The following is a 20746-nucleotide window of genomic DNA, read 5'->3' on the forward strand; positions in this document are numbered from 1 at the left end:
CTTGATATGGATTAGGCTGTTTCTAATCTATGAAAGCTATGTTATTGTGGTAATCCTTTGTTTCTTATCCCCTCTCCAAGGCTATTCTGTTCTGGGTCTCTAAATTCCCCATTGGGCATGTTTAACTGAGGGACTAGCTCTATTTAATGTATTATCAAAGGCTGGCTTTCACGTAAGCAGATTCATTTTGAGTTGTGGTGGTTTCATGTTGTGGTATAAAAGGTGGTTGTCTGGCGGGATCTAGTTCCTGACATCAGGAACTAGATCCACCAGACCACGGCCACACAGCCCAGAAAACCCACCACAACTAGCTCAAATTAGTTTATGGAAACATTCTCCGTGAGCCGTGACACTGTGCTAGTTATGTCAGTTAATAGCTTCTGTATACAACATCTGTGCTATTTGACCAGCATAAGATTTTCTTCCTTATAAAATAATCTATTTCTGAGTTACCTATTAAGACATGTTTATAATGATGATGATTGATTGATTGATTGACTGAGCTTTTTTCTCTTTTAAATAATTTAGCTGGTAAAGGTCTGACTATGAATTAGGCACGTAACTTGGTAAAGTCTGACTTCTTTCAAAAGTTTTGATCATTTTGGAACATCCCTGTTAAAGGTCATTAAAAGTTTCCTTTCTATTACAGATGATGATACTATAAAAAAAGAAAAAAATTAAATAAACTATAAATTAGGAAAAAAAAGTAGTCAATTTATTATCTTCTACTGCCAAAATTCTGCAACCAATCATGAATTTAAAATATAAAAGGGGACAGGCTTGTGCCTTAGTGGTACAGCAGTAAGAATTTTATATTCAATAGCTCAATAGCTATTTTTTGAACCAGCAAACTATGGCACGACACATCCAAGATCTAATGCATTAAAACATAAAAGGAATTAAATAATTTGATCAACGAAACTGAAAGTCTGTTCAGCAAAGACAGGAAGCGCAATTTGAGCCAGATGGAGTTCGCCTGTCCGAGTGGGGACAAACATTTGATTATACACCATGAGGCGTACTATATTGCAGTGGCCAGGTGTCACGCAATGGAATGGTGGCTCCGGGCTCGAGAAGCTGGGGTGGGAGCTGTTGGTTTAACAGCTCTGTGGCAGTTTTGGGCATAAGAGCACATCCTATTTGGGAAGGCAGTAGCTTGCATGCCGGACCTTCCCACATCGGGGGCCTCCATATGAGGTCCAAGGTGGTGATAGAGCTCATGAGGGCAAGCCTTGGGGCCGCGCCAAGAGCTCGCTGCCTGGTAGGAAGGAGTGTCATAAATTGGGTTTGCGTCCATGTGGCATCTAGTAACTTCCTGTTCCAGTTCCCTTGGGGGATGTGCTGGACATGGGTTCTGTCTGAAGGGCCTAAGGGGTCAGCTGGGGCTGCTCTATAACCAGGTTCAGCAGTTCGCTGCCTGGGGGCCAGAATGTGCTCTGTTATGCTCGCCCAGCTTCAAGGTAATTGTTATATGGTTAAATAAATTGGGCTACGGCCAACTTCTTTTCCAAGAAATATATGTTGTTTCATTAATGGAACGAGTCTCCACACATCCGCACGCAAAAAGAATTAAATAATTTGATCAATGAAACTGAAAGTCTCTTTAGAAAATGCATTCTAGCCTGCCAGAGGACAGTACCTGGAATTGAAATTCGGACCACTTAATTTCCAGAAATTGTAAATGGCATCTCTATTTGTGTCTGTTGTCATCAATACGCTCCAACATATTCACAAAAGCTGATCCTGTAGAATGTACATGAATTTCAAGAAGTGGAACTGGGAGAATAGCTAGATGTAAATGTAAAGAAGACATACCTGTTACTGTTTTTGTTTTGACAGGGCTGCTGGCATATTCGGAAGCCTGATTTGATTGCTGCTTAGCCAAAGGCGTGCTTCCAACTGACATGTCATCCTCTTTTTTCCTAGTAACTGATGCCCCAAGAGAAACTGATCCAGACTGTCAGAAGAGAGCAAAAGAATTACGATGACTAATTCAGAAGCTATGCATAGTGTATAGGAAAGGACACTTGCTACTGCAAAAAGTGCATTAAACAAAGTTGTACGGCTGTAACTGTTGTTCGTCCCATGTCTTATGTGCAGGCAGGCATCAGCCTGAATATGCACAGTCCAATGATGATGAACAACCAGTTACTTCATCACTCTTTCTAGGAAAAAGCTTTGACTTCTCAACTACAGGAGCAGCAGTGGCGTAGTGGTTAAGAGCATGTGCATTCTAATCTAGAGGAACCGGGTTTGATTCCCCGCTCTGCCGCTTGAGTTGTGGAGGCTTATCTGGGGAATTCAGATTAGCCTGTGCACTCCCACACACGCCAGCCGGGTGACCTTGGGCGAGTCACAACTTTTTGGAGCTCTCTCAGCCCCACCCACCTCACAGGGTGTTTGTTGTGAGGGGGTAAGGGCAAGGAGATTGTAAGCCCCTTTGAGTCTCCTACAGGAAAGAAAGGGGACAATAAATCCAAACTCTTCTTCTTCTTCTGCAAGCACACAGCAGAATGCCGACGAATATTCAGTATCTGAATTATTAGCTGCTTTTACAGCCAGATTTACTATATGCAATTTGTTTGTACTGATTATTATCAAAAATATTTTGAAACATCTGTTCTTAAAAAACAGTTAAATAATTGAAAGTAATCTCACTTACTGAGAAAAAGGACAAAACTGGTACACTGATCCAGCTGTGTATCCAGCTGATCCACGCCTAGGGCTCTGCATAAGGAGTCATGCTTGAAAAGTAGTAACGGTAGGAGAGAGGACAGGACATTTTAATCTATCTCTGTCCCAAACAGCTGGTTGACATTTTGGACAACATTTCAGCAGGGCTCTCTGTATGCAGCCTTGGAAGCTGGATGAGAGGAACTACATACCTGGTACCCACTGGTGTGTGAAATTTTGTCATGTATGTAGGGGTATGTGCAGTGGCTGGGATGAAGATCAAAGAAAATAAAATATCAGAAACTTTTTTTTCCTTCTCAAAGAACAGTGGGCATTCCCAGCATGAATGAAGGACGTTTTCTAGAATATGTCCAAGGGACATCTCTAGGCTTATAAAAACTCTGAATCCACTACAGACAGCAACATACCCACTGGATGGTGCCAAAGGATAACTGCACCTAGCATAAGAATTATAACGAACGAGCAGGCTATTATATTTAATACATTAGTCACTTTTCAACTTTAAAAGTTCCCATCACCTTTTTACTGTAATAATGCAGTCGTGTATAAAGGAATGTTCCAGTTTTCCATTATAGATTATTATTAAAACATAAAGGCAAACAGCCCTTGAGTTACGGAGTCATAGTTTGTAATCACAATTGCACTGGATTTGCAGCATCACCCAGAGAAATGGGAAGTAAGAAACCTTTGCTGGAAAAACAGGTACGTGTGGAGCAGAGTAAAGTGCTTATAAATTTTTCCCAATCAAAAACAGAACACAGTTAAATAGAGCAAGACGGTAAGAAAACATATCAAACAGAATGAAGACCAGATGCTAGACACTTTCCATATCCTAATATGGTCTTAATAAAATACATTTAAACACACCTCCCCCCCCCCTCAGAAAACCCAAAATCTGCTGGGGAAATCGCATTTATTTTTTAATACCTTACATATTTCAGGGAAAAGAAAAAATACTCTTGAAGATGCCTCAAAAATATACAGAACATTGTGTGCTGGCAGCAAATCATCCAATGTTCAGGTTGCTAGCTTACTACTCAGTCCTTACACTAGGGTTGCCAACGCACCAGGGGGGCGGCAGGGGACAGCAGAAGTGTGCCAATGTTTTGGGAGATGTCCAAATAGTCCCACTGCAACATCATGATGTCACTTCTGGATTTTGCAGCAAGTGACATGTGCCAGTGAAATGCCAGCGTACCTTCCCATTTCCCCTGTTCATCTCCCACCACCAGCCTTTGAGGTGCTGGGGAGGGCACTCATTTGGAAGTCTTTTGATAGTGGGAGATCACACACACACCCTCCCAATTTACACAGCCACCTTATACTGTTTTATCTATGAGAGTACTTACGGTAAGATTAAAAAGAAGGGGTAACTGTGACTTAAGGCACGTAAGGTAAGGTTAGTAGATAATGCCATAAAATGCTGCAATTGTTAACTGTGTAGATACTTCCTGCCAGAAGTTTGACTAGGAGGGGAGAAGTGTGAGAAGGTGAAAGGAGAGAGCAGAAGAACAAGGGAAAAAGCTGGGAATGGAGTGTTCTGATTGGATGAGAGGATATGACTGGGGACAGATAAATATAAAGGTATTGGTGGGAGGTTAAGAAAGAATGGTTGTTTGAGGATCATTTTAGGAAAGACTGGGCTAGGAGGGTAGAATTTTGTCAAGTAATGTAGTTGAAGATATTAATTATAGGGTTAGGAAGCTGTGTATTTTTATTGCTGTGTATTTTTAACTTTCCCGTTAGTCTGATCTACATTTTCTCCTCGTATTGGGCTGGAGGTTAAGAAAGGTGAATGAAATTGTGAAGTCTATATGTTGCTGAAAATAAAGGTTGTTTTTGTTCCTTTTATTTGATACACATTGTGTTCTCGACAGTTCTTCTGAAATGTAAGATTAATGATGTCGTAACATTTGTACGTGTCAGCCTTGATGACAAAGAAGAGGAGAAGAACAGTTTGGATTTATACCTTGCCTTTTTCTTCTCTAAGGAGTTTCAAAGTGGCTTACAAACTCCTTCCCGTCCTCTCCCCACACCTTGTGTGGTAGGTGGAGCTGAGAGAGTTCTGAGAGGACTAGCCCAAGGTCACCCAGCAGGCTTCATGTGTGGGAGTGGGGAATCAAACCCTGTTCTCCATATTAGAGTCCGCAGCTCTTAGCCACTACATCACGCTGGCTTTCCTGGAAATATTGAGATAGCATTACTAAATCCAGTCACATGTTTTCAGTTCCACTGAAACATACTACTGCTGCTGTGATATATAGCCATATGCCAGCAATTGAATCCCCTTCAGCAGAAGAGCTTAACTCCTCTGACACTAAAGACACTCACATGAAAAAATGTTGCACAGTAACTGTTTGCTTTCAGGGTGTTTTAACTGGGTGTGGATCCAGTGTTATCCTGGTGGAAGCATCAGTTGTAGAAAGATACAAAAAGTAAAAAGGGAGTGAGAAAGAACCACAGTAACATAACGGCAAATAAATGAGCAGTTCCGTCTAAACCAGAGGTGGTGAGCCATAGTGTTGATGCAATGCCACCCCTCTGCTCCCACAGAGAAGCAGTGGCGTAGTGGTTAAGAGCAGGTGTGTTCTAATCTGGAGGAACTGGGTTTGATTCCCTGCTCTGTCACTTGAGCTGTGGAGGCTTATCTGGGGAATTCAGATTAACCTGTACACTCCAACACATGCCAGCTGGGTGACTTTGGGGTAGTCACAGTTCTTCAGAGCTCTCTCAGCCCCACCCACCTCACAGGGTGTTTGTTGTGAGGCAGGAAGAGCAAGAAGATTGTAAGCCCCTTTGAGTCTCCTATAGGAGTGAAAGGGGGGATACAAATCCAAACTCTTCCTCTTCTTTCTAGTGGTGTGGGGAGGCTCACAAAGCGAAAAAAAAAACCCCTCCTTTCTGCCAAGAAGCCTCTATGGGCTTCAGTAGACTTACGCCACCTTTTTGGTAGCTTCAGTTTGAAGTGTGAGCCACTGGTATAACACCAGCAAAGATCAGGAGGAAGCCGACTGACATTGGCTCCTTCCCTGGCCATGTTCCCAGCTTACTCCCCACTACGCAAGTGGTAGCAGGGGCCTGAGAGGGAGTGTGCCACTCTCACAAGTAGATTTGCCTTTGGATGGGGCACTGAATCATGATCCTGGAACTAAGTGGCCTTGGGCAAGCCACCATCTTTTAGCTTCAGCTCCCTTTCAGAAGAGTCTTAACTCCTCTGATACTGAAGACACTCACAAAGAAAAAAATGCAGCACAGCAACTATTTACTTGGAGGTCATTTGTTAGGTTGGAATGCAGCAAATCCTGTGACTACCCAAAACAGTCAAGAAACGGAAAGACTGCAAAAACCAACCCAAAAAACAGATTTCCTAGAAAGTTATACCACGAAGTTCTAAATATATTGAGAAAGTATTACTTAATCTAGTCACATGTTTTCAGTTCCACTTGACATATAGGCACAGGCCAGTAACTGAACCCCAGTACCACAGCTAGAGGATTAGATTAGGGAAAGCGTAGATTAGGTGATCCTTTCTGCTGCTAGCTGGAATTGGCTCCCATTGCTGCTGCCAGTGTTCAATGGTAAAGAACTGGACTCAGATGCTAATGATTTAAAATGTAATTAATTCTGAAGCAAATTCAGGTGCCTGAATGTCATTACTGGCTTCGTGAAGGGAGAATGCAGAAATTTGTTGCGTAAAAAAAAGCAAGGCATTCTCTTGTTACAACTAATAAGTATACTACAAAGAATGATAGATGTCAAATTGCCAAGACTGTTTCTAGGCAAAAACACAAAGGATGAAAACCTGAAAAAAAATACTGAAACTAAGTTCAATACAAAATATGGCTCAAAGTAATAAATGTCTGCTTTAGTACACTGTACAGAAGGATAGATGTTGCATGCTATTCCATTTGAAATGACGGTGAAACAAAGATTATCACAGCCAAAGAAAGCTGGAAAAAATTACAGCTATATATTGAGTGCTGATCTGGACAATGAAACAGCTGTTTCATCTTTGCTCACTGAACTCAGGCTTGAAGTTGATGCTGATGACACCCAATACAATTTTGCCAGCTTTCTGGCATTGCTGGCTGTTACTATAAAGTAAATGAAAGATCAATCTTAAACTGGATGGAAAATGATCAAGATGTTGGGTTCCAGCCACAACCCAAGCAAGAAAAATTGCAGCTGTAGAAAATAGCAAATGACAACTGCTCTACAGCTGGAGGAGATGAGAACAACTCTGGAGGAAGCGATACATTGATTTGTCGTTGCTATCACACAGCCATTTTTACATTGCAGATAAACCTTGTGGCACATATCAGAAAACTGACCAGTTGATGTTCATCGTCATTTATTCTGAGCAATACATTTGAGGGATTCCTGACCACGTGTTTTTAAAAGAAAAGTGCAAGAAACACTAGTACCAGCCTACAAAATCAATTCAACAAAAACTGTTCACTACTACTAAAATTATTCATGTACATTCCTTGACTTCCTTCCTTGATTTCCTTTCCTTTCCCTTCCTTCCTTGATGTTACTGTCCAACTACAGAAACACTACTGTTAAGCGGAATATGAACAAAGCAAGATACTACCATACCCATAAGTACAGAATTCTGTGGACAAGAGTCTGAGCACTGCAAACTAGCGGTGAGAACAGTCTTTTCTATTTGGTAAATTTCAGGTTTGGGTTTTAAAAACCCAAAGTCTTTTAGTAAAGTCAAATAAAGCTGATAAAATCCGAAGTTTGCCAAATAAAAAAGATTGTGCTTCCCTCAATGCCATTTCCCAAGTCCATCTGGAAAACCACGGCAAGGAGAGATTCGACTGAATGCTGGCCTGAGTTCGGCTCTGCCAAATAGTCTCGGATTTGTAACTGATAAATTAAAAACCAGAAAAGGTCAATATGGCTTTTTGAAGGGTTATAAGCAGTGGTGGGATCCAGCAGGTTCGCACCACTTCGGCAGAACCGGTTGTTAAAATGGTGCTTGTAAACAACCAGTTGTTAAATTATTTGAATCCTACCACCGGAACCGGATGTTAAATTATTTGAGTTCCACCACTGGTTATAAGGTAAATTGGTTTTAATGGATCACCACCCCTACCCCAAACCTAAACCCATCACTTACAATTTCTACCACCTAAAGCTATGACATAGAAATATCACAATGAAATAAATAGTATTTCATTCCATGCAATAGATTTTGCACCCGTTTTTGGGTGAGTGGCGTAAAAACCCCAAGGTCAGAGGGGGGAAAAATCCAATACCACACAAAATAACCAGACGTAAGTTACTATTTAGACACATTAATAGCACATTTCAAAAGGTAGTTACCAGAAGTTCTCTTTCATTTTAATTTCAGGGGCATCCCTCCAAAAAGTGATACTTTAAAACATCTCCAAGTTTAGAAAGCAGTTTCAGTGCAGTTAAGAGAAACTGCGACGCTACAATGCGCAGGAAGAGCTGGCACCTGTACTTGGGGATTGAGTCAATTGCAAAATTCTGCTTTCACACCTTCTATCTAGTCCAATAAATCGTTTGTGTGAAAGAACATACTTTTGTAAGACTGGTCAATTATTTTGTGGGCTCTGAAAACATCTGGGACATGGTTAATTGTAGCCGCATGAAGCAATAAAACGTTCAGAAAGCTAGGGATGTATGACCCAAATGAATAAACTCATTTCATAGTTCACAAAGCACTGCAATGACAGATTTATGCCTTTCTTTTGCCAGGAAACTGAAAACTGAACAGAGCTCCTGAATAACGCAGACTGTTTTACCAATGCATTATTTTTAAAGTCTAAAATGGGCAGATCGGTAATTATCAAAAAGTGATATTTCAACTTCCTGCTCTACATAGTAACTGGAAACACTTTTCTGCCAGAGGTTAAAATTCAACCAAAAGCAATGGATGTTCAATCGCAGATTGCAAAAACAGTTTCTCTTACATATATCTTCTATATATCAATAAAATACTACCACATTTTGGATTTATAATGTGTAGCCTGGAAAAAAGAAAGGCATATCAAAAATAAAAGAGCATTATAGAGTCACACCTCATTTTCTGCTTGCACAAAGCAGTTCAAACTGTGGAAAAGGAGCAGGGTTTTTCACAAACTCTCCCTTCCTACTCAGACCCAAACTTCACCATCCTATACTACTTCTGGACCTGAGAGCCCTCTTAATGTAAAAAGGTTCACAGACATGTGAATAGCCCAGAAAGAAAAGAAACATCTTAAAAAACCGTTTTTAACTTCTGAGGACCACCGCCTGCCAAACTGCTATGAAATATTTTCTCTTGGAATGATTGTTGTGCTTTTGGAATCTGAGCAAGTAACCCATGATCATTAAGAAACTGAAAATCATATCTCACAAATAAAAAAGTGAATGTTAAGAAAATGATGAAAGAACATAGAGAGCAACAAGGAAAACAGCATCGTTCAAGGGAGCAGGAGGTCCTTTTGTGTTACAACTGGGAGCACAACAGACACAAGCAGGAACAGACTGGGAACTAGGGATGGAAAGATCACATGGGACAAGAACTGAAAAGCAAGGCTCACACTCTGGTTCCCCCTCTCTTTGCTGGTAAGATATACCCGTGATTTAAAATGTTTCTTGAATTTGAAGGACCTTAGGGTCATTGAAAAAGAACACGAGTAGGTCACTAGATACCGCAATTTGAAAATCGAGCTTCAGCGTCTATGGCACAAACCAGCTGAGGTCGTCCCAGTGGTAATCGGCACGCTGGGCGCCATCCCAAAAACACTAGGGCAGCACTTGAAACATCTTCGAATTGACAAAATTAACATCTGTCAAATTCAGAAGGCAGCCCTGCTGGGATCCGCACGAATACTACGCCGATACATTACAACTTCCTAGGCCTCTGGGTGAGGTTCAAATTGTAATGAAGGCCAACAACCAGCTAAAGATCTGGCAGCTGTGAAATCTTCTTCTTCTTCTTCTTCTTCTTCTTCTTCTTCTTCTTCTTCTTCTTCTTCTTCTTCTTCTTCTTCTTCTTCTTCTTCTTCTTCTTCTTCTTCTTCTTCTTCTTCTTCTTCTACTACTACTACTACTACTACTACTACTACTACATGTACTGTCGAAGGCTTTCACGGCTGGATTCAACTGGTTGCTGTGGCTTTTCCGGGCCGTGTGGCCGTGGTCTGGTGGATCTTGTTCCTAACGTTTCACCTGAATCTGTGGCTGGCATCTTCAGAGGTGTATCACAGAGGGAAGTCTGTTACTGGACACAGTGTGTGTGACAGACTTCCCTCTATGATACACCTCTGAAGATGCCAGCCACAGATGCAGGCGAAACGTCAGGAACAAGATCCACCAGACCATGGCCACACAACCCAAAAAATCCACCACAACCAGTTGAAGGACCATAGTCCAACATCTGTCACACTCTCAACAAATTGAATATGGGACCCAATCATGGATTAGTGATTGGAGACCATGTCATCTGAACTAGGTGGGCCACTGCCTGCTTTTCAGCATCATTAAACATAGTCAACTGTCCCTGCCAGAAGGTTTAGAGACTAGGCAAAACCAGCAAACTGAGATGATAAAACAAAGATTAATATAAAAGTAGAGAGAACCTTGTTTCTTCGCAAATTAGAGAAACTGTCATAAGCAGCATAAGGTTGATTTACAACTTGACCTCACATCAACAAACAAACCTATCCACTTACATGCATAAAACCAGTAATTCTCACTGGTCTTATTTATGCAGGCAGACACACTGTAAATGCTATGATGGCTTACATCTACAAAGCCATCTGGAATACTGGTACAGATACTTGATTTCCGCCCCCCCCCCCGCAACTTTGTGTGTCTAATTGACCTCCACCAGAAAACTGTATTTCAAGAAAAGCTAACCAGTACAGAACACTAGAGTTATTTTTAATGCAGATATTTGAATTGATGTAGACCAGATGGTTAGAGTACAATGTATATGGAGAAAAGGGCCCCCCCTTTTCGAAGCATGATAAGATTGTATAGAGTGTACCATAATTACATGGTTTTTACCTAACTTTTTTAATGCATTACCATGGAAAACATAGTAAGCCACATAGTAAGCATTAGGGATAAATGTTCAAAGCTGTGGAAGAGAATTTAAATTTGTTGAAGCCAATGGGATTTACGTGGCTAAACCATATGCACTTTTTGGAACATTAACTGAAATGTAACAAATACTAGACTAACTTTTAAAGGAGCTGATTTTATCAACAGTTTTACAATCGTCATTTCTCTTTCACAAAATTATTTCAAGGATCAAATTTTAATTTCTTTTAGTTAAAAGGTCTTAAGACACAGATTTAGGAGGTGGGGAAATACAATTTTATGTAAGTGTCAGTGATTATTTACAATAACATAGAATAAAGTAAGGCCTGTTTGCTGGACAAGAAGATTGGACGTAGTCAGGAGGTTCCCAAATACAGTTGGGGAGGTCTGGGCTTCTCCAACAGCTGGATGAGAAACAGCCAGTTAAGCCAGTTATGTCACTCTACCTTCCTTGGATCTGATATACTTAAACATCTGTTTTTCATGGTTCAACATGCGGACTAAACAACTGAGATAAAATCCAGCTTCTCCATTATTTTCAAGAATTTCAAAGTTTCTGCATGTAAACAAAGGGGAAAGGTATTTTCTTCAAGTGTTTTCTCTTTGTTTGGTTCAAGGGGTCCAAAGTTATGGACCCTCAAAATGTAGCCCCATCTACTATTAGCTCCCATTGGAAACAATGGGGGATGGGGGCACCCACTTTGGGGATCCATAACTTTGGACTCCCGAACCAAACTTTACCAAACTTGGGTGGTATCATCAGGAGAGTCTCTTGAAAAATCCCTGTAATTTTGGTGCTGCTAGCCTAAAAACCGCACAAAGTAAAAACCCTAAAATATTTTTTTAAATACACCTGACTCGCGCATAAGTCGAGGGGGGCTTTTTCAGTGCAAAAAATGTGCTGAAAAATTCAACTTATATGCGAGTATATACGGTATATAGAGAGTTTAGAAATATTAGAGCAAGTGAAACGAAGCTGGGAATACCACCAGTGTCAATGGCAGATTCACTATATTAACAACCCAAATATGCATTACAAAGTAATGAAACATTTGAGCCCTAGTCACACAAACGTTCATAAAACACTTCTGATTATGAAGGAGGAACAATTCTCTCGTACAAAATGTTCTACTTCAACCTGAAATGTTTCATCTTAAATGAGGAGATGAATTATAGGATCTCTTCCATTGTAAAATTAGAGCAAGATTTTCTAAATTTGGTACAAGATTTTAAGAACTTACAAGAGTGCATCAAAAATGGGACTAGACTCAGGTAAAACTTTTTTCAGAACCTGAATCAGGAAGAGTTGATCCCCCTTAAAGAAAAGGGCTCACTTTCTGGTGACTGGCATCATTTGGGATTTAAAAGATTGTATCTAAATTTCCTTAAGAATCTGTGGTTTACTGCCTTTTTAAAAAGTAGCTTCAGGAGTACAGCAATATCAATTAAAATGGTTAAGTGGACACAATTCTTGGGAAAATCTAGACTAGGTTTTCCACCATTAAAGTTGCTCATTCTTAAATGAAAAAAAAAGAGCAAATGCTACTTTTTACTGGTGGTCAATGAAAGTCAGAAGGCATTATGCAGATTTATTCAGGTATTCATAAACTCTGTCATGGCTTTTATATATTTTAAGTGAATGTCCACATTGTTCATTATTCAAGTAAAAAAGTTCAAGTTCATGGAGAAGCCATATGCAGATATTGGAAAACATCCTCTTTTACCCCGAAAGCACTAACCACATAGTTGCAACAGGAACTACGTAGATCCTTAAATATAGAACAGCCACCACATTTTGGCATGTATTTTCACATGCTGTGGGAATTGTACAAATGTAATACTCAGTTATATTTTGAAAGCATTAACTCTCCTAACTTACATTCTTCCTCAAAAAGTTATATTAAAAGCTAACATCTTGGACCAACTGAGTTCCATCCTGTGCTATTTCATGTTCCTATCAAAACAGTTAAGGAAAAAAAACTTCATCTGAAAAACAATGTTGTTTATGACATTTGACAATTATAGTTTACCATATCAACATTAAACAATCCTCAGGCAGCCAATAAATGTGTATTTCACAACATATTTTCCCTTAGTAGCTTATTGCCCGAGTATATTTGCTGGTTTCCCAAATCTGGCCTCCTACCATGTCTTATCCTTGATATGGATCAAGTTGTCCCTAGACGATGAACCATATAGTAACAAACACCAGAAATATTACTTTCGCAAAACTAGTTATATACAGATCAATGTGAAGTCAAGCCAGGCTGGTTTCCAATTGCAAATCAGCACCAGGTAAGGCACTGAGGACACCTACCCTTTCCTCAGAAAGGACTAGATTGCAAAGTGGTTAGAATGGCGGACCAGGATCTGAGAGATCCAAGTTCAAATCCCCATTCTGACATGAAAACTCACTAGGTGACCTAGGGCCATCCACTCTCTTTCAGCCCACCTACCTCTAAGGGTTATTGTAAGGAGAAAACAAAGGAGCAGAGAACAATGCAAGCCACTTGGGGTCCCAACTGGAGAGAAAATTTGGGTGTAAATAAACACCCCTGCTAACTAAACAAATACCCCTGGATTACTTTTCGTTAAGCCTTCAGAGGCTAAAGTAAGTCCAATGCACTCAGAGAATTGATACCGCAAAGCAATGCTTATATCATGCTTACAGAGGCATAGCTGCAAGGGGATGGGGGGACGCACCGGGCGCCCCCCCGTGGGGGCGTGGTGGGGGCGTTCCGGGGCATGGCAGAGGACGCACCAGTGCATCGGGCGCTTTCCCCCCTTGCTACACCTCTGCATGTTTATAACATGAATCATAACTGTGTAGGAAGCGTTGGAACATCCTTTGCTTCTACATGTTATATTGTTATGGAACAAAAATTGAGAGTTAGCCTAACTTTATGTGATAAAATCACCACCATTGCTTTTTCTTATAATGTGTGCACACAATATGAGAAGGCCTATGAAGTCTCCTACCTGTTGCATGGGTCTGCTGCTTCGTTTCTGAGGTTGGTATGTAAGCCAAGTATATAAGATGGGATCAACGTTGACTGTCAATCCTTGCATGTTCGCTAAAAGCACAGCTCCTGTATAACGACAGCAGCAACAACAACATTACACCACAGGTGAAAATATACTCAATTTATATACGAACTGGTGCAAGTTCCATGATGGCAGTAACTCTAACACCACAAACAGCAGCACCACGTCAATGAAGCTTAGTAGCAAACCTTGAAGCCCTACAGCATTGAAGTCATGAGACACTAGAGTGGGGACCTTCATGATGTCTGAAACTGCTCTTTATGCTGTCATATGTTCATTAATATGATCACCTAAATATTGGCATTGAATTATATGAATGAAAATGTAATGTGACCTAGATTCTACTTTAAAGGGAGAGAAGAGAGCCTAGATAAGTTGGTCTTTGAAGGAATGAGGGTGACCAGGAGTTAGACAAATTAGTACAGGAGAGGCCCATATGTGATTACTAGTCATGGTGACTAAAGGAAACATCAGCATTTAGAGAAGGTAAACCTCTGAATACCAGTGACACGAGGCAACATTAAGGGAAAGTCTCACCCTCTGTGCCCTGTTGGGTGGCTACTCTCTGAGACAAGATGTTAAGGTAGACCCCTGGTCTGATTCAGCAGGGCTCGAGGCTGACACTATTGCAGGGTTAACAGTCCCATACATTCAGAGATGCCCATACAACTCTTCTCCTCAACCTGTCTTTCTGAGAAACTCCTTTCTTGTATTGTCAAAGGCTTTCACAGCCGGAATCACTGGAGTGTTGTGGGGTTTCTGGGCAGCATGGCCGTGTTCCAATAGCATTTTCTCCTGATGTTTCACCTGTATCTGTGGCTGGCATCTGTGGCTGGATCTGATCCTCTGAAGATGCCAACCCCAGATGCAGGTGAAACAAATTACATAGAAGTGCTGTTGCATGTGTTCGTCTTATTTTCCATTAAGAGATTTTGAAGTGAACTGCTATAGAGATCATATCCAAAGGCATTCAAATGCAGAGCAACATAAAGAAACCAAAGCCCAACTTTAAAAATAGTAGATCTGCTTTGTCCTAATGCTAGAATCTATAATGTCAGAAAAGCACAGCTAGAAATGGAAGTACGAGATGAACTGTCAATGTTTATTGGAAACGCATGAAAACTGGTGGGAACACATGAAAACAAGAAAAGTCTAAATATGAACCCAATCAGACTTATGGGAAAGGGGGACACAATGAAGGTGATATAATGTTCAGAGAACAGATATCAATACTCTTGGAGAAAATCGAAGCTTTGGAGGGTGGACTGTATGGCATTGTGGCTCACTGAGGTTATCCTCCAAACTCCACTTTCTACTCTCCCCGGGCTTAGCTCCCAAAACTCCAGGGGGAGAACGGAAAGGATCACTGTACACAATCCTGAGAACAAATTACTAGAAGATGCTTCTCAAGGAAATTAATAGTCTAGTCCTGCTTGATTAAGAATGAATATTCTGAAGACGTTTTAGAATGCCTCCCAGGACATTTCAACAATTATAATTATTTATTTAAAAATGGCTTTTGTTTTGAAAACTGGTCAATTGAACACCTGTCTCCAAAATTCTTCTGTAAATTTATGATGTGACTCTGAATCCACTGGAGCCAATGGGGTCCTTGCACTAGCTGCTAGGCAGAGCAGAATCAGCTCTTCAGCTTTGGTATTTTAATTAGATACTATGTAACCATGACCTAGAACTCTTTTATGTTTTAATCTTTTGATGTGCATTCCCATGAAAATTTCTATGAAAGCCTTGCATTCCTCTCACTAACATATGCATTTTGGTAGCCAGTGCTGATATTAAATACGCTTGCTAGTTCAGGGTTATAAGGAAGCACATAGATAGAACAACCTTACATCCAGACTGAATTGTTCTAATGAATTTGTGTCTTTATTTATTTATATTTTAGATATATAGGCAGCACTCCCCCGAAGGGCTCAGGGAAGTGAACAACATAGAATATAACAACATAACAGCATAAAACATCATTAAAATCCATAACAATAACCCAATAAGTACTCTGATTAAGAACCACATAGTATAGATGGAGATTAGCGCGCGCGCACACACACACACACACACACACACACACACACACACACACACACACACACACCCCCGGAGGCCTAGATAGATGGAATCACACTTAACCTGGTTGGCCAAATGCCTGGCAGAACAGGTCCGTTTTACAGGCCCTGCGGAAACTCTGCAAGTCCTGCAGGGCCCTGGTCTTTCTAGGGAGCCTGTTCCACCAAAAAGGGGCCAAGGCCGTAAAGGTCCTGGCCCTAGTGGAGGCCAGCCGGATGTGTTTCAGGCCAGGGACCTCTAATAGGTACTCCTCCGAAGATTGGAGGAACCTGACAGGGCAACATGGAGAGACATGGTCCCTCAAGTATGCAGGCCCAAGGCCGCTTATAGCCTTAAAGGTTAGAACCAACACCTTGAACATGACCAGTACTTGATGGGCAGCCAATGAAGATGGTCCAGGACTGGTGTGATCCCGTCCCGACTGAACGTCCCTGTAAGGAGTCTGGTTGCCGCATGCTGGACGAGTTTAAGCTTCTGGATCACAGTCAAAGGCAGGCCAGCATACAGCGAGTTACAATAGTCAAGCCTGGAGGTGACTGTTGCATGGTCAGAATGGGAGAGATACGTAGCTAGGTCAGAACGGGAGAGATACGGGGCCAGTTGCCGTGCCTGCTGCAGATGGTGGAACGCTACCCGGGCTGTTTGAGCAATCTGGGCATCAAGTGATAACGCCGGGTCCAGGATTACTCCCAGGCATTTGACAGATGAGGCCAAGTGCAATGCCTCACCATCTAGCGTAGGCAAGCAAAAATCCTCCAGTCGCTCCCCGCGACCCACCCACAGCACCTCCATCTTCGTAGGATTTAACTTCAACCAGCTCGCTCTCAACCAACCTGCAACAGCCTCTAAACACACTGGAGAGCTCCAGGGCTGCCCTCCATCGTGGGCTGCCCTCCATTGTGAACACGAGCTGGGTGTCATCAACATATTGCAGCCTAAAACTCCGGACTAGACTTGCCAGGGGGTGCATGTAGATGTTAAAAAAGCATCAGGGAGAGGATCACCCTCTGCAGCACCCCATATACCATGGGGCAACGCCTGGAGTTCTCTCCCCCTAATGCCACCTGCTGTCCCCGGTCTTGGAGAAATGAGGCCAGCCAACACAGGATTGACCCTCGAACTCTGATATCGGCGAGGTGGTAGATCAGAAGGTCATGATCTGCTACATCAAATGCTGCAGTAAGATCTAACAACACCAGCAGCACTGAACCACCTTCGTTCAAGTGAAGCCGGAGTTCATCCACAACTGCAACTACTTGTGTATTCGTAACTTCAAAAAGGAAAACAAAAGCAATGATGATATAGATAACTGTACCACTTGATTGAAACAGTTGAAGATGTGTTATTTCACAATTCATTTTATAGGGATATTCATTCCTTACATATTTCTCCAATTTTATACAGGTTTCCAGTCAGATCTCATAAATGTTATATATCTGTTCTTGCAGACTGCTTTAATGAAACCACCCTTAAGGTGGCCTGAATTTTGCACTTTGCCTTAATATGGAAACAGATCCTTCAACTTTTTGATTAACGACTATGTATTACTGAAATTAGTGGTTAATGAGGTTAACAATTTTTATTTGCACTTTCTTATTTGTTTTATTTGCACTTTCTTACATTCGTGTTGGCTGATCTAGTCCTGCTTGCTATTTCTCACATTGTCCACACAGAAGTCCCCCAGAATGATATGAAGGCAACAACCTATTGTAGTCATTACTGTATTTCTGTATGGTGATTTAATTTAGCCATCAAGGCAAATAGGATCATACTTGGGGATGAGAACTGAATCAAGTTAACAAACATGGACAGGCGAGACAGTTTGAATGGATAGAGTTCAAACCTCAGGGCCAAATCTGGCTTCTGTTCAAACTGAATTATTACTGACATTTAAAATTATCTGATCACAACCTTCTACAGGTGTTCTTCTCAGTATGTCTTCCTATTTAAACCATTTGCTGTGTTGGTGATTTATTTCTCTGCATTTCTCGGTGCTGCATGCTGCACTATTTATGCCTTTGTTCACTCAATCCAAGCAGTCAAGTAGTCAGCATAGTTTCAACTCCATGCTTTCTGAGAGTTGTATTAGGACGGATGAGAAAGAGCTTAATCCCTTTGGTGAGGGTTTTTTTAAAAAAAATTATTTATTTTTGCAACCTTGCACTAAGGGTTAATGTGAATTAGATGTGGGGGAAGACTTGATCTGAATTGAGGACCAGCATGAATTCAGCAAATTTATTAATTCATTAAGTACCAGAGTTATACACCTGTGTATAACTTCTCATGTAATACATTTTTGTAACTGGATGTATAAACATAAAGGTAAATAGATGTTCTCGAATGCTAGATACGCATTAAATTTTTGCACTTTAGCTTCAGTCATTACACCCATGCCCGCCCGCCCACTCGCGCATGTGCACGCAGACACACACACACTCACACACTCCTGGAAGACTAACAAGAAAGTGTCATGTTCCTTTATAGCATAGGTGTCAAACTTGCGGTCCTCCAGATGTTATGGACTAAAGTTCCCATTATCCCCTGCCAGCGGATGATGGGAACTGCAGTCCTTAACATCTGGAGAGCCACGAGTTTGACATCTATGCTTTATAGGTTCCCTAAAGTTTTGTGATTGCAGGAGTCAGATTCAGAGACTTTTATTAGGCATATACAACATAGGGACCAAGAAAAAGAGTAAATCCAGTAAAGAACAATGAAAGTAATATGAACAGAAGCCAAGGGAACCGAGTTCAAAACGCAGCAAAAAATCTTGGCTACGGTTTCAGTCATTTCAACCTTGGGATTGTTGAACAAAAAAGTCATCTTTGCGTTGATAGGAAGATCCGAGAACCCAACAGTGGTTAAGGCAGAGAAGTCGGGCCTAAAGCTGTTGTACTTAGGCCAGAAGAGCAAAATGTGTTCAAGGGAGTCGATATAAGACGGGCAGAAAGAACAGTGTCGATCATGCCGAGGGATGTTTGAGAACCGGCCTTGAAATAGTGACGATGGAAAATAATTACATTTTGCTCTTGAAAATGCCCATCTGAGTTTGTGATTAAGAAGTTGGTTCAGATAATGGGCAACACAGAGCTTTTGAGAAATGATCCCAAAGTGCAAGGGTGAACAGGAACTGTGTGCCTTACTCAAAAGGTATTGATATTCTGATTGCAGGAGTCCTGCATAGCAATCCTCCTTATAACTGGCCTTCAGACATAGTTCTTTTTCACCTAGGGGCATCCATCTCTAGGTTGGTATATGCCTACAGATGTGAGGGTGGAACCTGAGGAGACTAGGGACAGAGAAGTGAGGGTCCTCAGCAGGGTCTAATGCCCTCCAAAGCAGCCATTTTCCCCAGGGGAACTGATCCCTGTATTCTGAACATCGATTGTCCTTCTAGGGTATTTCCAGGCCCTACCTGCAGGTTGGCAACTGTCGAGTCCATCTAGTCACTGGTGGAAATGGCAAACTAAGAACATAAGAACATAAGAACAAGCCAGCTGGATCAGACCAAAGTCCATCTAGTCCAGCATTCTGCTACTCGCAGTGGCCCACCAGGTGCCTCTGGGAGCTCACATATAGGATGTGAACACAATGGCCTTCTGCGGCTGTTGCTCCCGAGCACCTGGTCTATTGAGGCATTTGCAATCTCAGATCAAGGAGGATCAAGATTGGTAGCCATAAATCGACTTCTCCTCCATAAATCTGTCCAAGCCCCTTTTAAAGCTATCCAGGTTAGTGGCCATCACCACCTCCTGTGGCAGCATATTCCAAACACCAATCACAGTGTTTCCTTTTATTAGTCCTAATTCTTCCCCCCAGCATTTTCAATGGATGCCCCCTGGTTCTAGTATTGTGAGAAAGAGAGAAAAATGTCTCTCTGTCAACATTTTCTACCCCATGCATAATTTTGTAGACTTCAATCATATCCCCCCTCAGCCGCCTCCTCTCCAAACTAAAGAGTCCCAAACGCTGCAGCCTCTCCTCATAGGGAAAGTGCTCCAGTCCCTCAATCATCCTTGTTGCCCTTCTCTGCACTTTTTCTATCTCCTCAATATCCTTTTTGAGATGCGGCGACCAGAACTGGACACAGTACTCCAAGTGCGGTCGCACCACTGCTTTATATAAGGGCATGACAATCTTTGCAGTTTTATTATCAATTCCTTTTCTAATGATCCCCAGCATAGAGTTTGCCTTTTTTACAGCTGCCATGCATTGAGTTGACATTCCCATGAAACTATCAACTAAGACGCCTAAATCCCTTTCCTGGTCTGTGACTGATAGCACTGACCCCTGTAGCGTGTATGTGAAGTTTGGATTTTTTGCCCCTATGTGCATCACTTTACATTTTGCTACATTGAACTGCATTTGCCATTTCTGAGCCCAGTCACCTAATTTATCAAGGTCCGCTTGGAGCTCTTCGCAATCCTTTGTGGTTCTCACCACCCTACATAATTGGGTATCATCTGCAAACTTGGCCACCTACTCTGGCATAAAACCACTTTCCATCATTCACTATACAATATGAGCCCCTTGGGGGAGGACGGTTTATAAATTTAATTTTAAAAAAATGGAGCCAAGGCATTGCAGAACAGAGAATCTTGGGCAAATTTCTTGGGGTGCCTGTTAGGGGTGCATTTTTAAAGCTAGTGACACCAACATTTCAGGGTATCACCCGGAGACTGTTCTGATTATACCAACCAAGTTTGATGAAGTTAGGTTCAGAGGAGCCAATGTTATGGACCCTCAAAGGGGTAGCCCCCATCTCCTGTTAGCTCCCATTGGAAACAATGGGGGTTGGGGGCACCCCCTTTGGGTCCATAACTTTGTATATTTTTATTGAACAGATCTAGGGTTG

General features: G+C 41.6%; 1 protein-coding gene across 6 annotated transcripts in view; it reads right to left on the reverse strand.

The window, feature by feature from the left end:
* The window catches only part of VPS13B (vacuolar protein sorting 13 homolog B), a 382095-nt gene that overhangs the window by 228630 nt on the left and 132719 nt on the right, over positions 1 to 20746 (reverse strand). For all 6 annotated transcript variants that reach the window (XM_048507301.1, XM_048507297.1, XM_048507302.1 and 3 more), the window contains exons 20-21: positions 13741 to 13850; positions 1816 to 1957 (exon numbers count right to left, since the gene is read on the reverse strand). In XM_048507301.1, the coding sequence (XP_048363258.1) occupies positions 1816 to 1957; positions 13741 to 13850 (252 nt within the window). The remainder of the gene's footprint in view (positions 1 to 1815; positions 1958 to 13740; positions 13851 to 20746) is intronic.

The sequence above is a fragment of the Sphaerodactylus townsendi genome, linkage group LG09 (genome assembly GCF_021028975.2).
Source record: "Sphaerodactylus townsendi isolate TG3544 linkage group LG09, MPM_Stown_v2.3, whole genome shotgun sequence".
In the NCBI taxonomy this organism is placed as follows: Eukaryota; Metazoa; Chordata; class Lepidosauria; order Squamata; family Sphaerodactylidae; genus Sphaerodactylus; species Sphaerodactylus townsendi.